This window comes from Siniperca chuatsi, linkage group LG6 (assembly GCF_020085105.1).
Source record: "Siniperca chuatsi isolate FFG_IHB_CAS linkage group LG6, ASM2008510v1, whole genome shotgun sequence".
In the NCBI taxonomy this organism is placed as follows: Eukaryota; Metazoa; Chordata; class Actinopteri; order Centrarchiformes; family Sinipercidae; genus Siniperca; species Siniperca chuatsi.
This window is the reverse complement of record NC_058047.1, coordinates 20,974,835-20,989,685: the sequence shown is the minus strand read 5'-3', so window position 1 is coordinate 20,989,685 and position 14,851 is coordinate 20,974,835. Positions and strand designations below refer to the sequence as shown.

Below are 14,851 nucleotides of genomic sequence, written 5' to 3'. Positions count from 1 at the left end.
GTGCTTTTGTCAGGCTGTTTCCTGAGCTGTCTGACGCCGCTGTCGCTAAGAAATGTTTCATATGCACATAGATTTGTGACATTCACGCTTCGAAAATACTCCTCTGAAAAACGCTGTGTACTATGACACACTGGTGGAACAGATGGATCTCACACCCATTGACCCTAGGGGACATCACTGATGCTTCGCTGTCGTTCCATCTCTCGTTTCTCGTTTCATCTATGGCCATCTTTCTTCCTCACTCACTCTCTCTCTCTCTCTCTCTCTCTCTCTCTCTCTCTCTCTCTCTCTCTCTCTATACACACACACACACACACACACACACACACATATGTCTCTTCTATGTCTGTGGAGGCCAACAAGAAGCCCACTGCTGTGTGCCAACTCTGTGTGTCACTTCTGACTCAAACGCAGTAAGCTTTAGCTATATTGTAGACTAAAGTGAGTACAGTTTGGATGTTACTAGCCTCAACTTGCATCCTCCCCATAATGCAGACAAAATATACTGTTCTCTAAGCTGTCCTCTCTGTTTCCAAACCTGCTTAACTCTTTTCCTCCCTCCCTTCCACCTCGCTGTGTTTACATTCAGTTCCTCTTTGATGCCTCTGAGTGATGCGTGTTGTTTACGCCCGTGTGTCATTTTTTGAGCGGGATGCCACAATGCCAGTGAGCACCCATGTGGGCGTGCCTGCCCAGTGTGCTGTGCTGTACTGTGCTGCTTTCCATCTTAGGGTACTCAAGGTCAGTGATCCTCTTCAGAGTGGCTTGGAATGAGAGACGCAGCGTTAAATGATCCTCGTCCTATGCTTCACTTCAGGCTGACTGGCTGTCTTCCTGCGCTGGACATTCACTGGACTCCACCCTAATTTCCTTTTTGCATCATCCTTCCACATAGACTATGGAAATACAGTCAGATAGAAACAACACGTGATTCATTCACTCGCTCAGAAGGCACTCTCATATGCACTTTCATACCTGCTTTCATGTGTGATATACAAATAGGTGATAATCAATATAGCCTCTTTCCAACTCTTTTCCCTCCTGTAATGTATTCAGCTCTGCCTCAAAACACACAAAAACAATATTTGTGACTTGTAAAAGCTATGCACACAGCTGATAGTGGTGTTTATTATAAGCCTGATCATCAGGCTCTTACTGCATAGTGATCACAAGAGACCAGATCATCATTGCTTGTTACTTACGTAGAGCTCTGTACGTGGATGACAGGCGGTTTTGTCCCATTTACTTCAGCCTCAGCCTCTCGCTTCCTCTCTACTTCTCTCTGCTTCAGTCTGAGCTCTGTTTCTGTATTTAATATTTAAGCTGCTGAAAGACATTTTACTGTAGAAGAAGAGTTGCTGTAATTGCAATAGTACACAGATTTGTGTGGCTTTATTATATGTGCATGTGCAGTGTATGCTTGCACACACAGATGCAAAGAAGACTTCAAGAAACCGCCCTGCTTTGAAAGTTAATAAGGATATACTGAAGTGATCTAACTGGCAGGCGGGCCTGTTAGCGCACATAAGAATAATGGACAGTTACTATGTGACATCTGTGTGTGGAGGTGTTGGTGTGTATGTGAGTTGAATGACAACTGCCTGTTATGATCCAACAGCCTCTTTCAGTAATAAGTTGATAAATATACTATAAAGTAGTGCAACAGATCTCAGTAACACAACATCCATTTCTTAAATATATTTTTCTGAAGAAGAACATTTAAAGCGTGTGGTATAGTCCTGTGTGTGATTTGGAACATAGGCTATACAAGTGAGTGGCTTGTGGAAATTGCCTGAATCCTTAATTTAGAGGTAGTCTCAGGATATTTTTGTCTCTCTTTATTGGGAGAGTACACATGTACATGTAGGCTGGTTGACTACAGGGGTTGAATGTTTTGTGCTGCCCCACATGGGTCGTTTATTGCAGACATGAAACCTTCAGGGAAAGTAATTTTATGTGTCTTTCATAAGTTATAATGTATTTGAAATAAAAAGTGTTAAAAGTCAAATTAAGTTAAGTTTGGAGAGTGGTACTATTTTATTTTATACTTTTTTGAAGATGGGTATTAGCTCCAATCTGAGCTCATTTGTACTTTGCTAGGTCTTTTGCTAGGATCTGCAGTCTTTGTGAGGCAAGTTGCCCCTCTGAAACCAACCCAATTTTAAGGAGAAAAGTTGGAGATAAATATTCAGTTTTTTTGCAAACATGTTTTGTCTTAGTAGAAATAGTAGAATTAAAAGCAACTTAAACTCTGGAACACAGGAGATAATACTTTTTTCCAAACACAGACACACTTAGACACAGACTGTTGCTGTATATATACTGTGTGTATATATATATATATATATATATATATATTATAAATATAGACTTAACTGTATATAAATATGGCTGACATGACAGCTCCCCAAAAAACAAAAATATCTTGATGGTAAGTTGGTAATTTTTGTCAGCTAACTAATGTTAGCTAGCTAGTAGTTAATTGTTAAGGGTTAGTAGATAGGATAGCTGCAGCTGATTCAGGACACTTCTGCTGGAATCCTCACTAAGACCAGGAGAGTGGATCACATCACTCCAGTTTTCAGATCTTTGCACTGGTGTCCTATGTGTGAAAGAATTGACTTTAAATTACTACTGTTTATAAAGCAGTGAATGGTATAGGGCCAAAATACAATTCTGATCTGCTGCACCATTATAAATCGTCCTGACCTCTCGTCTGGGACACATCTGCTTTCTGTCCCCAGAGTCCAAACTAAACATGGAGAAGCAGCATTCAACAAACTCTGCTCCAACTCTCAGTTCTTTTAAATCAGGACTTAAAACTTGTCTGGTTGCCACTGCATTTTATTTAGTTTAATTTGGGACTATTTATGCACATTTATTCAGTGCTTTCACTGTAATTTTCATTGTTATGTTTAATCTGTTTTATCTTATTTTAATCTTTTATTTTACTTTGTTTTAATCATTTAAATCCTATCTATGTGTCTTTCAGCATTTCAATTAAATTGTCTTCTTATATTGCCTTGTATTTCTTTTATATTTTGTCTAAATGCATTTATGTCCTATAAAGCACTTTGAACTGCCTTGTTGTTGAAAGGTGCCATACAAATAAATTTGCCTTGCCTAAATGTGGGCTTAATAATATTAGTAAAGCATCAAGTTGTCACGCCACATGATGAAAGTAAATGGCTTTACAAACCAACACTTGTACTGTAAGACAAAAGGGATAAGTCCGTACTAACAGTAAAAAAACCCTAAATACTCAATAAAGCCAACGCAAAATTTTAGCCTGCATTAGCTCGAGTGTCATGTCTCTAAGTTCACTCTCCCAGGCAACTGTGTTACTGAATTATTCAGAAAATGTTGTTACTTCGGTGTAAACATGGTTAAGGTTGTAGCTAGCTAGTTTAGGCTAGTTTAACTTTTTCTCGCGTCTCCTCGGTTCACACGGCTCTCTGCGGCAGGCTGGCATCCTGCCCTCCGACTCTACTGCACAGACTTTGAATGCAAAACGCATCACAAAAGCAAGATGGCAGTTCCTGTATTTGCAATATTTTATCTTCACTTTTGCATATTGGGAGGAATCTTTACATAGAGTCTATAGGCTGTACTTAGGGACAGCGGTACTTTGAGGTAAATGCTACGCATGCTAACATGCTCACAATGACAATGCTAATATGCTGATGTTTAGCAGGTATGTTTACATGTTCACCATATTAATTGCATACTAACATCTGGCTAATTAGCAGCACTACACAAATTACCACTGAGGCTGAAGGGAATGTCATTAGTTTTGTAGGTGTTTTGTCATAAACGACAAATAAAATTAACTAATTAATTATGTCTTTAACATATTTAATGGCAGTCAGACAAACATTGCCATCCATAGAGCAACACTACTAACGTGGCTTAAAAAGCAACTGGCTCTTCCCAGTGTTAAGTTTAAAAGCAATATAGAAATTTTCCTCTTTTTCTTAATATCATTACTACAACAAAGGGCTATCTCATACTTGTCATATAATTTTAATTTGTCAATTCAGAGGCTGGATCCTCTGAAGGCCAGACTGTACCTGCTCCCCCATACAAATGAATCTCTCCCCGTAAACTTAGACTACCTATAGAAGTGCACCTGTAATTTTTATTCCTTTGCACACCTTGTCTGCAAAAAGTTCCACGCGTGACAGAATTGTCCAGTTTGCTGAAAGCAAGAGAATGACAGCTGATATTTAAAGAAGTACAATAAACTATAAGAGGCTGAAAACATAAATCTGGGGAGAGAAAACTAGATCCTCTCCTTTTCTCCCAAATAATTCAGACTACCCTCTACCCTGCTTAACTTTTTTATGTAACAGTCTAATGATGTATAAATAAATACAATGTAAAATAAATGTACAAAATAAATGTGATTGCTGAGTCTCCACTGTCACTATACAGAATACATGAAATATAGTTAGTTTAACCAACAAGTAAACAGATAATTTTATCTAATCTATTGCATTATGTGGAAGCTGGTCCTTGAGCATGTGATGTTGAACTTCTTCCTCTTGATATCTGTCAAAGGAGAAATACCAATTAAGGTTAATGAACTCAAACCCAATAACGACAGCTTGTTGAGCAGCAGGCTATGATCCACTGAGTCAAATTCCTCTCGCAAATCAATTAAAATCCTGCCACATGATTTACAAGCATACACAGGATGTCAGCAAGACTTCCATAAACCAGACTGAAAGAAAAGATTCAAATCAGAATTTACACACTTTACTTTTTAGCTATGCTAATGGTGTGGCTCTTCGGATGGTAATGTTGGTTGGTCAGTTGGTTGGTTCCAGTCTGGTCAAAACTACAGTATCTCAAGAACTATTGAAAAGACTGACATGAAATGTTTTACAAACATCTCAGAGGATGAATCCTACTGACTCTGGTGATCACCATAGACTGTATAAAACATGGACGTGTCTGTGACGTCACCCATAGGTTTCTAAAGAGCCATTGTGAAGCTCAAAGTGGGCGGTTCCCTGCGGCGCCGGCCGGCGCCATCTTGGCAGTGCCTGACTCTGGCTAATCCAAAAATGGGCAAAGAGGTGGAGCGGGCCGAATGAGGCCTGGTTGCTGAACCACTTAGCAGCTAGCCACCAGAAAGGGCACTTACTTGTCACTCAAAGCGCCCATGTCCTTAATTATGCATAACTTTAAGCCTTAATATAATTTAAACAGGTGAGTTATAAAAAAAAATCACCCTCCTCACAGTTGTCATGAAAGTTAGTTATAGAGACCAAAACCGTTTTTTGTGCCAGGCTGTAAACATGTTAATTTCTGCTGTAAAGTTGGGCATTTTAACATGGGGATTGACTCACTTTTGGAGCCAGCCTCATACCTGGAAAACCGATGACATTCTTTCAGAAAATAGAATAGTATTAGTTATTGATTTTCTTCAAACAAAGAGAGGAGGAAATGATGTTTAATTTCAAATCAGGAACTCAAACTTGTGATGTTGCAGTTATCTTTGCAAACACAGCCACCATGCTGCCCTGATATTTTGCCGATAAGTCCATTATTTTTACTTTAACACACACTCCAATAAGTAATAAGTTTATGCGTGAGTACTCCAATCCAAGAGAAATATGTTTGCTTTTGATGTCAACTTTCTTCATTAATATTGTCGAGTACTTCCACCAGACACCAAACCATCTTGCAACTTTCCATGTTCATTTGGTTTTAAATAATGCATACAAACACGAACCCACTGGTTCTAAATAATGAATCTTAACAGTGCTAACACAGTCTTTTATGTCACTTTACATATTGAAATTCTAAATGTCAGTCGCTCAAGCAAACAACCATGTCAGTTTTAGACTGCCAGAGAGAGACTGCACCCTGTCAAAGAGATGCTCAGCAGCATGACTGGCACAAGTCTAACACACACGCACACACACATTCAAATACAAGTTGAGTATCATCTAAAGCCAGACGGATGTGCCAGCATGCACGTACCCTCGCTATTCTATACTTACGCTATCATGTATCATAGATTTCCCATAATCCCTTTGTGTTCGTCCCTAAATGTATTATGTACAATTAGCTATCATCCACGCTGCTCAGTGAAGACCGATAGCAAATAAAATGAACACAAGCGCTAATTTAATTTGCTCCCCCCCCACACACACACACACACACACAGGGTGGTGTCTCTGTAGAATTGGTTTATTGTGTTACTATGAAGGCTGTAATTTTCAATAGTAAGAGTCAGCAGTACACATTGTCAGTTTTAATCAGCTATTATCTCAAACTTAAACGCATACTGAACAGTTATTTTTTATTTTATTTGTTTATTGAACAGGGACAGTGCACAGCTTCTTAGCTGTAAAAGAGTTAGCTATAAGCTAATTTTCCTCTGTAGTCCCTGGGCAGGAGACAGATAACAACATCTCTGCCACGGAAATCAACAACTATACTACGACACAACATCTACAACATCTGCATCAACAACAACAACGACAAGATAAAATCACTATAAGACAGTGGTATGACACAACAACATCAGCAACAACAAGAGCAAGATAAAAGCACACTTACAGGCCGGTAATATATGCAACAACATCAATTAGCAACAATAACACACAATATTAACCATTAGACACCACAGCCAGGTTTCAATACATCAAGAGACATCAGGTGTTTGTATTCATTTTTGATGGGTACAAGATTAGGTTGATTTAAGCCACAATTTCATCTTGAATTTAAAATTACAGCTGGTCAGGATGTGTTGTCTCTGTCTCAAACAACTTGACGTTTTTGCGCTTACTTCCATCATGGATAAAACAAACAAGATATAACGCAAGTGAGCTTTAGAGGTGCTGGTAAATGGATTTTGTTACCTTTGGACAGAGCCAGGCTAGCTGTTTCCCCTTCTCCAGTCTTTATGCTAAGCTAAGATAACCGGCTGGAGCTTCATATCTACCGCATAAATATGAGAGTTGTATCGATCTTCTCATCTAACTCTCAGCAAGAATGCGATTAAACGTATTTCCCAAAATGTCAAACAATTCCTTTAAAGCATACATGTAACTAGCATGTAACTAGACATGCTATATCAATTTTACTTTAAAGGTGGGGAATGCGATTCTTGAGAAATCTACAGATACTGCAGCGAAGCTAACATGCAGAGAGGACGAGACGGTTTCCCAGAGCCAGCACACCAGCGCTAGACAGCGATACTCACAACTCTCCTGCTACTATAGCTAACATCACAACAACAGCATAGCCTGGCAAACTAGGGAGTAAGCTGAATGTCTCTGGGCAAGTAATTTAATGTTACCTGACAAACAAATCAGAGCCAGGGCTGTGTACAAACACCGGTTTGGTTTTTAGCGCACATACTGAATGGACAGCTAGCGGACTGATAAGCTTGTGGCATCAATTCTGCCTAATCCAGGTTTACGGTTGTGTTGTGTACTTGTATGGAAATCAGAGCAGAAACTGGAGACTCGCCTGCAACGTAGACCTTGACATCAACAAAAACATTTCTAGGAACACGGGAGAGACAAGCTGACTCATACCTGTGGGCTTTCACCAACACTCACACAGCCACTAAGACAGACTAAGAGTAATGCATCTTCGACCTATAGATGAGTTCTGCTGTTACATCCTGTATCTGTACCAAGATGGCAGCAGGACACCAGTGGATTTACAGTAATGTTGTCTCATAAATGCCACAATAGCGTGTGACAGTAGTAGATAACCTGTTTTAGGAGTTGTTGTATAGATTACAGCCAGACAAGCTAAGGGCTGTTTCTTGATTTTATGTACAATAACTACTCAGCAACAGTCCATTTTTAATTTTTTGTTAGTATTTTAGTAATCTAGTTTCCTTTGTAGAGTGTTGTATAGTACATTTAGGATAGTGAAGTTGAATACATTATTCTCTGGTGCTCTGTCCACTGAAATACTGTATATTAATGTGTGTGTGTGTGTGTGTGTGTCTGTCTGTCTGTCTGTCTGTGAGACAGTGAGACAGATGCAGACTGTGTGTAAGAAGGTGTTTATTTCTGTGCCTGGGCTCTGGGTTAGGGTCTCCTTCTCCTGCTGTTTATCCACCAGCAATGTGGCCAGCATGCTGATGGCTGACTGGAGGGATTCAGCTCCAGGTCTGTTTACCACTCGGGGCAGCGAGGATGAGGCTCAGACTGAGGCAGGAGTGTTGAAATGTTCTGTCAGGGTTTGTGGGATATTTTGCTTGTTATAATGTGCTTAAGGGCTGTAGATGATAGTGAGACAAGAACTGCGGTTACAAGGCTACGTCAAATAAAATAACAAAGCTGGAGATATGACAATGGTGCTTATAATCTTCAAACTGTTTTCTAGGGTCTTTTAATCTAAGATTACAAGGTCCAGTTTATCTCCTCAAAGAAGTCCAAACAACTGATCCAGCTGACAGCTCCAAACAGATATGAAACTTTAAGCCATGCTTGGAGCTGGAGCTAAGCTCACAGTCTGACACCAGGGCCGAGTTTCTGGTTATCCTGCTGCTTGAGGCTAAGTGCCTTTAAAATCGCATCTTCTGTCTTTGCTGTTCCTTAAATCACCATCATCATACGCCCTCTTTCACCTCCTCCAAAACCAACCAAATTTAAATCTCAAATGAAATGCAAATACCCCTGGAAAAACACAAATCAGATAAGAATCCAACCAGCCAATCAGTGACTGAAGACACCACTTGTCCCAGAGAGGAACAGAAGGAGTTTGAGAAGAAACACGCATACAGTGGTAAACTCCAGACAGTGTGTGAACCACAGCTGTTTGATGGGAGGATATGAGGTTCAGCGGTGCCTGTGGAGGGCTTTCTAATGAATCTAACATGGGAGGATAGAGTTGACTGAGTGTGTGAGCACCAATCAAAGGCAGACAGGATCAGGCAGATGTAAAGGCTCCTCATTAACACTCGCTTTTTACCTCTTCTCTTTCCTCCTCCTGTTTGGCCAAGACAAGGCAATGATGATGCTCAGCGATGATGATGATGATGATGATGATAAGGCTCACCACCAAACCTCAAACAATCGCCAGACACAGAGCCATATACTTCACCAGGAATGTCTTACTCTTTAGCTCTCTTATTCTTTAATTCACTCTCTCTGTCACCACTTCTGTCACACTCTAACTTGTACACATTTTCACTGCAATGTGCCTTAACAGTCTACCTTTGGCAGAGACGACAGGCTCAGGTCATTAGGTCAAAATCCTTGTAGGATATAAGTAAAAATATAAAAGTAAGGAGCTATTTTAGGACAGAATAACCCTGATTTTTCTTCTTTCTCTCCCATCTCTTCCACCCTTTGTATATTTGGTATTCCTAACTTATTTTTTCTCCAATTCTCTGTGTCTTTGCCCTCCCTCCATCTCTCCCTACAGAATGACTCATGGAGCGAGCTGTATTCCTTTGCCCTGTTTAAGGCCATGAGCCACATGCTGTGCATTGGATATGGAAGACAAGCTCCAGAGAGCATGTCGGACATCTGGCTGACCATGCTCAGTATGATCGTCGGAGCCACCTGCTACGCCATGTTCATCGGCCACGCAACTGCACTCATCCAGTCTCTGGACTCATCCAGACGGCAATACCAAGAAAAGGTAAGGATCTGGCTAGTTTTTGGAGTTATTTCCACAGACTATATAGAAGAAGTGGACGTAGCTTCTGGGTGTGAAAAGTGAAGCCATGCAGAAGTGCCTTAAACCTGCATTCTTTCTAATGGCCAGCAGGGGGTGACTCCATTGGTTGCAAAAGAAGTCTGATTGTATAGAAGTCTATGAGAAAATGACCCTATTTCTCACTTGATTTATTACCTTGGTAAACATTTTCCTAATGAGTTTATGATCTCAATCGCTAGTTTCAAGTGTTCTTCAATACAGCATGACGTTCATTTTGTAAATTATGGTCCCATTTAGAGTAAAATAGACGACAAAGCAGGATATGCTTTAGGACGTGGCTACCTTGTGATTGACAAGTCATTACCATGGCGACCTGTCAATCAGGATAGAGGCATAGCAATGCGTATCCATGGCACTGTGTACAGTTATATAGCCGTGAACTTGTTTTTGAGTGTTGTCTGTGTTTTCGTCTTAGAGGTTTGACCTTTTCACAGTGTGTTTTCAGTTCATGAAAGTAACATTAACATTAACCCTAACCCTCCCCAGCTCCACCCTCTCATCCAAATATGGTCACTTCTGGCTCCAAAAAACAAAATGGCCAAAATGCCAAACTTGAGACTTCCAAACATAGTCCACAAACCAATGGTTAATGTCACGGTGGCTACATCCACTTCTTTTATACAGTCTATGGTTATTTCACTGGATGTTTATTGCTTGATTTAGAGCTGTTATGTTTGACACAGAGTCAGCAAATCAAGCTAATGTTGATAGTTAAGGGCAGATTAATGTCAGTTCAACAAAATTACCAAAGGAAAAAAAGCTTAGCTTAGCATAAAGACTGGAAGCAGGGGGAAACAGCTAATCTGACTCTGTCCAAAATTTAAGAAATATATCTACTAGCACCTTTAAAACCCACTAATTAACACGTTATATCTAACAGAAATGTAACAATGACAAGTTGTGTTTTTACAGGGAGTTATGTGCTGTAACATTTTCTTCCAGGCTAGCTATTTCCCCCTGATTCTAGTCGTTATGCAAAGCTAAAATAATATGCTCCTGGCCCCAATTTTATACTTAATGGGCAGAATAAACTTAATTCCCAATATAACATAACTATTCTTTGTAGTTTATTCAACATCTGTTTTCAGAAACAATGTCCTGGTTACTCTGAGTAATCCACAGACCATGCTGTAAACAGGTGTCATTGGAACTACCTTCTACCGAAGAAATAATCCCTATGAAAACTGTGGACTGTGTGTTCTGTGGATTATCCAGATTTACTGAGACACTTTTTCTGGAAAGAGATGTTATTTTTCAATTTCGTTTCTCAATGGTGTGAGCACCACCACTGTATTGGGGTTGCGGCAGAAATCTCAGAGACGGGTATGGGAAAAATGTATGTATCTGAAAATCTGAAATCTCAGTCTATTTTTAGATCACTGGTGAAACAAATCAGGGAGTTAGCTTCAGGATTACCTTACCCGTACCCAGGTGGCAAGATGCCATAAGGAGAGTCCATAAAGAGATTTAATCTACAGTGCTTGTCCTCTACAATGATGTGGATATGGTTATCACGTTTGATGTGAACAGAGAGGGTTTGCTCATTTGATTCCAACACACTTTGATAGGTACAGCATCTGTTCTGTTAGTTCGATATTCATGGCTGCAGCTTGCTGGGCCTCGGCCTGTCTGTCTTCTCCATACAATGGCAGATCAAAGCTTTTGGTGTCTGCAGGCCAGGGAGGGGAGCGGGCTCCTGCTTTATAAGGCCATGGTGTCAGCGGTGCTCTGTATCTTGTTAGCTTCCTTAGATCCTGGGTGATGTGGAGATGTCTTATGCTATCTATCACTTGTACACATGCATGCAGACACGCACATACACATCAGAGTGATTGGTCAAGCTTTGTTGTTGAGTTGAAGCCTCTGGCCAATGTTTAGAACAAAGTGTGATCAGGTTTACGTCTCTCTTTCTGAGTCCAATGCTGTTTGGACTTCAACATGTAGCTTTATTCTGTTTATTTTCTGGTTCTTGTAGCTGGGCTGTGCATCATGTCAGAGATAATCATCTTGCTTTATTTTCTAGGTCATGATATCAGTGAGCATCCATGATGATGTTGAGTTTATAGCAGACCAGCTCTCCTGTGGGAGGGGCTGTGGTGGTCTTTAAAAAGTAATGAGGCTACTGTGTGTACATGTCAGATTCATGAGCATGGTAAATGCAGCAGGGAATGGATATATTATCAAAGGATCTGGGGTACACCATCCATCATCACTGAGCACACGGAACTCCATTGATAACTGTGTATGGTGGATACACACAAACAACGTGTCGATGTTGTGTGACCCCAGGTTCACCTCAGTGATGTTGGTCAAAGACAAAGCATAATTTAAAGGCTTTACTCAAAATACAAAATAATTCTGCCGCCATAACAATACAAAGGAGGTGAATGGAAGTTTGTTTGTGGTGCTTACAGCATTAATAAATTACAGTTTTTTTAAATCAACAGAAACGGTCTACCGATGGGGACTATGGACAGTGTGTCTTCTGGATTATCCAGAGTGACTGGGACATATTGATATTGAACTTGTCATTTTTTTAATGCTTTTGCGTGTTATATGAGATTTTAACCTGAGACCCTCAGACAGGACCCGAGCCTAACAGTGATTGTGCTTCTTCAGTCAGCGGCCTCAGATCTGTAGACTGCCCTGCCCAAAGAACTCAAACTCACTAACTCAGTAACATCTTTAAATCCGCTTCTCAAAATACACTCTCATAGATTTGCTTTTACGTAATTGCCTTTTGATCTTGCCAACTTTTAACCTTGTGTTGTTTTCCCATGCATTTTTAAAATCTAATTTCATTTTCTAAAATTAGTTTTTCTTTTGATCATGTTTTCTATTTTTACATCTTCACTGTGTTCTATTCTTTATTATTCCATCTTTTATTATTTCATTCTTGCCTTTCTGCTTTCCTTTAATGAACATAGTAAACTTTGTTTAGTTAAGTGCTATTTTCAAAGTGTCTCATTTTTGTTGTCCTTATTACGTCTGTTAGTTAGCAGGCACATCCCAAAATTATATATATTATTATTAGCAGATTTTAGTGGAATTTGCCGAAATGTTAGATCAAGGTCCAAGGAAGATAAGATTGGTGTTTGGCAAGGATCTTGATCCAATAGCACTACCAGATGGCCATTTATAAAACACATGTGACCTGTAAGTTGTAGAAGAATACTTCCTGGATTTTATGGTTCAAGCCAAATTGATCAGTAAAGCCCACGCCCATTTCTGCCTAAACAGATGTTCCACCATCTTGACTTTTTTTAACCATTCATCCTAGAAACTTCACCCAGTCCTCACCAAATTTGGTATGTAACATAGTTGGATGAACCTGAAAAAGTAGTTTTACACTTATACTGTAATTGGTTTCCAGATGGGCTCTTTGACATTAATGCCATAAGTATAAAGGACGTCCTCCTGCAGCGAGCACAGTGACTAAAGAGAGAAACTGAGAGAAAGGGCAAATGAGCTGCTGAGTCTATGCTGGAGTCTCTGTTTTGTGTCAGATACGTGTGGCTGTAATCTGTCACTAATGTGACGTCTGCAGCTGTCAATTCCTGCTATCACTCTCATTCTCCCCTTCTTCCATGATGCACAACAGTGAAATAATGAACAGAGTGGCAACACCCTGCTAGGCTGGACTAAGACAACTCATCTAACATGCCATCCCTCCTCAGTCCCCCATGACTGTTTGTTCATCATTAACCAATGAACTGAACCATGCTACACTGCAGTCCGCAATAAGTCCCGCCATCGGATAACAGACTGGAGACGGAGCTATGGGTTTGAGCTCACCTCTCAAACAAAACAGATTCTTTCGCTAAGATAGTGGAAATTCTAGCGACAGCATGGACATGTATTGACACAACACAGAGTAAACAGTTAGTGTCATGCTCAGCGTTGAGACAGAAATGCCGTAATAGATATAGCTCCAGCACTAAGCATCTTCTCTGCATGCAAAGACCCCACTGTCCAAAGAGAGATGGGGAACTGTTTACTGTAGGTAAGACAAAGCAGACAAAGCATGCTGGTATTTCTTTCTCAGAATGGACACATGTTATTTGGTTAGTGGTGTGTTTAGCAGGTCCAGGGACAGGAATATAAATAGAGACACACACTGTAAGTGTGAGATAAGAGAGGGTCATGACAATGAGAAACACTATAGAGCAGTGGTTCAACAGTTCTTTCATACAATTGAATTGTCAGTGTTTAGGTTGGTTTGGTTAAGTTTACATTCATACTACTACCACTTGGAGTGGCAGAAGCTGGATTTTTCTATTTTTTTTTATTACTTGAGCCACTCCACAATTTTTGGCAACTGCAGAAGTACCCCCTGGGATTCAAGTACCCCTGGTTGGGAAGAAACATAATCATTTTTAAACATGTAAGAATATGATGTGCCCAGAATTTAAGAGGGGCCACAATGGCTGACGTGAAGTTGATTATGTTATTTGTCTTTTTGTATGTGTGTCTGTGGGTGTTCACACAATCTCCACAAACAGTACTACAGTAAATGTGAGGCAGTGGCAGCAGCTTAGTGTTCCTTTGTCATCCCCTCCTTCATGTTGAGGTGACTGGTGCACTCATCCCGTATTTCTCCACAGCACTCTTCCCATCTCCATCCCTCCATCCCTCCCCTGCTTCATCTGTCCATTCGCCCTTGACTGTTGGGCAATACACCATGTGCCAGCGGACACCGCACATGGACGGAGGGCATTAGCCATTATGTAACTGCATTCCCACTCCTCCTCCCCCATCACTTCCTCCCCCTCAAGAGCAATAGAGCAGTGTGTCCGAATAGTAGTGAGAGGAGGGAGATGTGACCCCTGGGGCCTCCAGTGATGAGCACTGATCCACTGGGCCTTGACACATAAAACAGCAACTTGAGGAACTGTTCACTTCATAACCTCGATCACTGAGGCCTGACCTGGACAACCTGGGCCTATGATACTTAGATTTGATAGATTAAACTCATCATCTGGCGAAAAATCAACTCAAGATCCACTTACTTGCTCTTTCTGGTGCATTCAACCACATATCATAGTTGAAAGAGAGTCAGATACAGTTGAAAGCTCCAGAAATAGCTAGTAAGTGGACCTTGAGATGAGAGGTTTTTTTGTCAGCCACTATTTATCTTCATTTAATTCAC

The 14,851-nt window shown here is 40.4% G+C and overlaps 1 protein-coding gene across 2 annotated transcripts in view; it reads left to right on the top strand.

The window, feature by feature from the left end:
* Positions 1-14,851, top strand: part of hcn2b (hyperpolarization activated cyclic nucleotide-gated potassium channel 2b) — a 68,177-nt gene that overhangs the window by 11,704 nt on the left and 41,622 nt on the right. For both annotated transcript variants that reach the window (XM_044200640.1, XM_044200639.1), the window contains one exon: positions 9,406-9,624. In XM_044200640.1, coding sequence (XP_044056575.1) covers positions 9,406-9,624 — 219 coding nt within the window. The remainder of the gene's footprint in view (positions 1-9,405; positions 9,625-14,851) is intronic.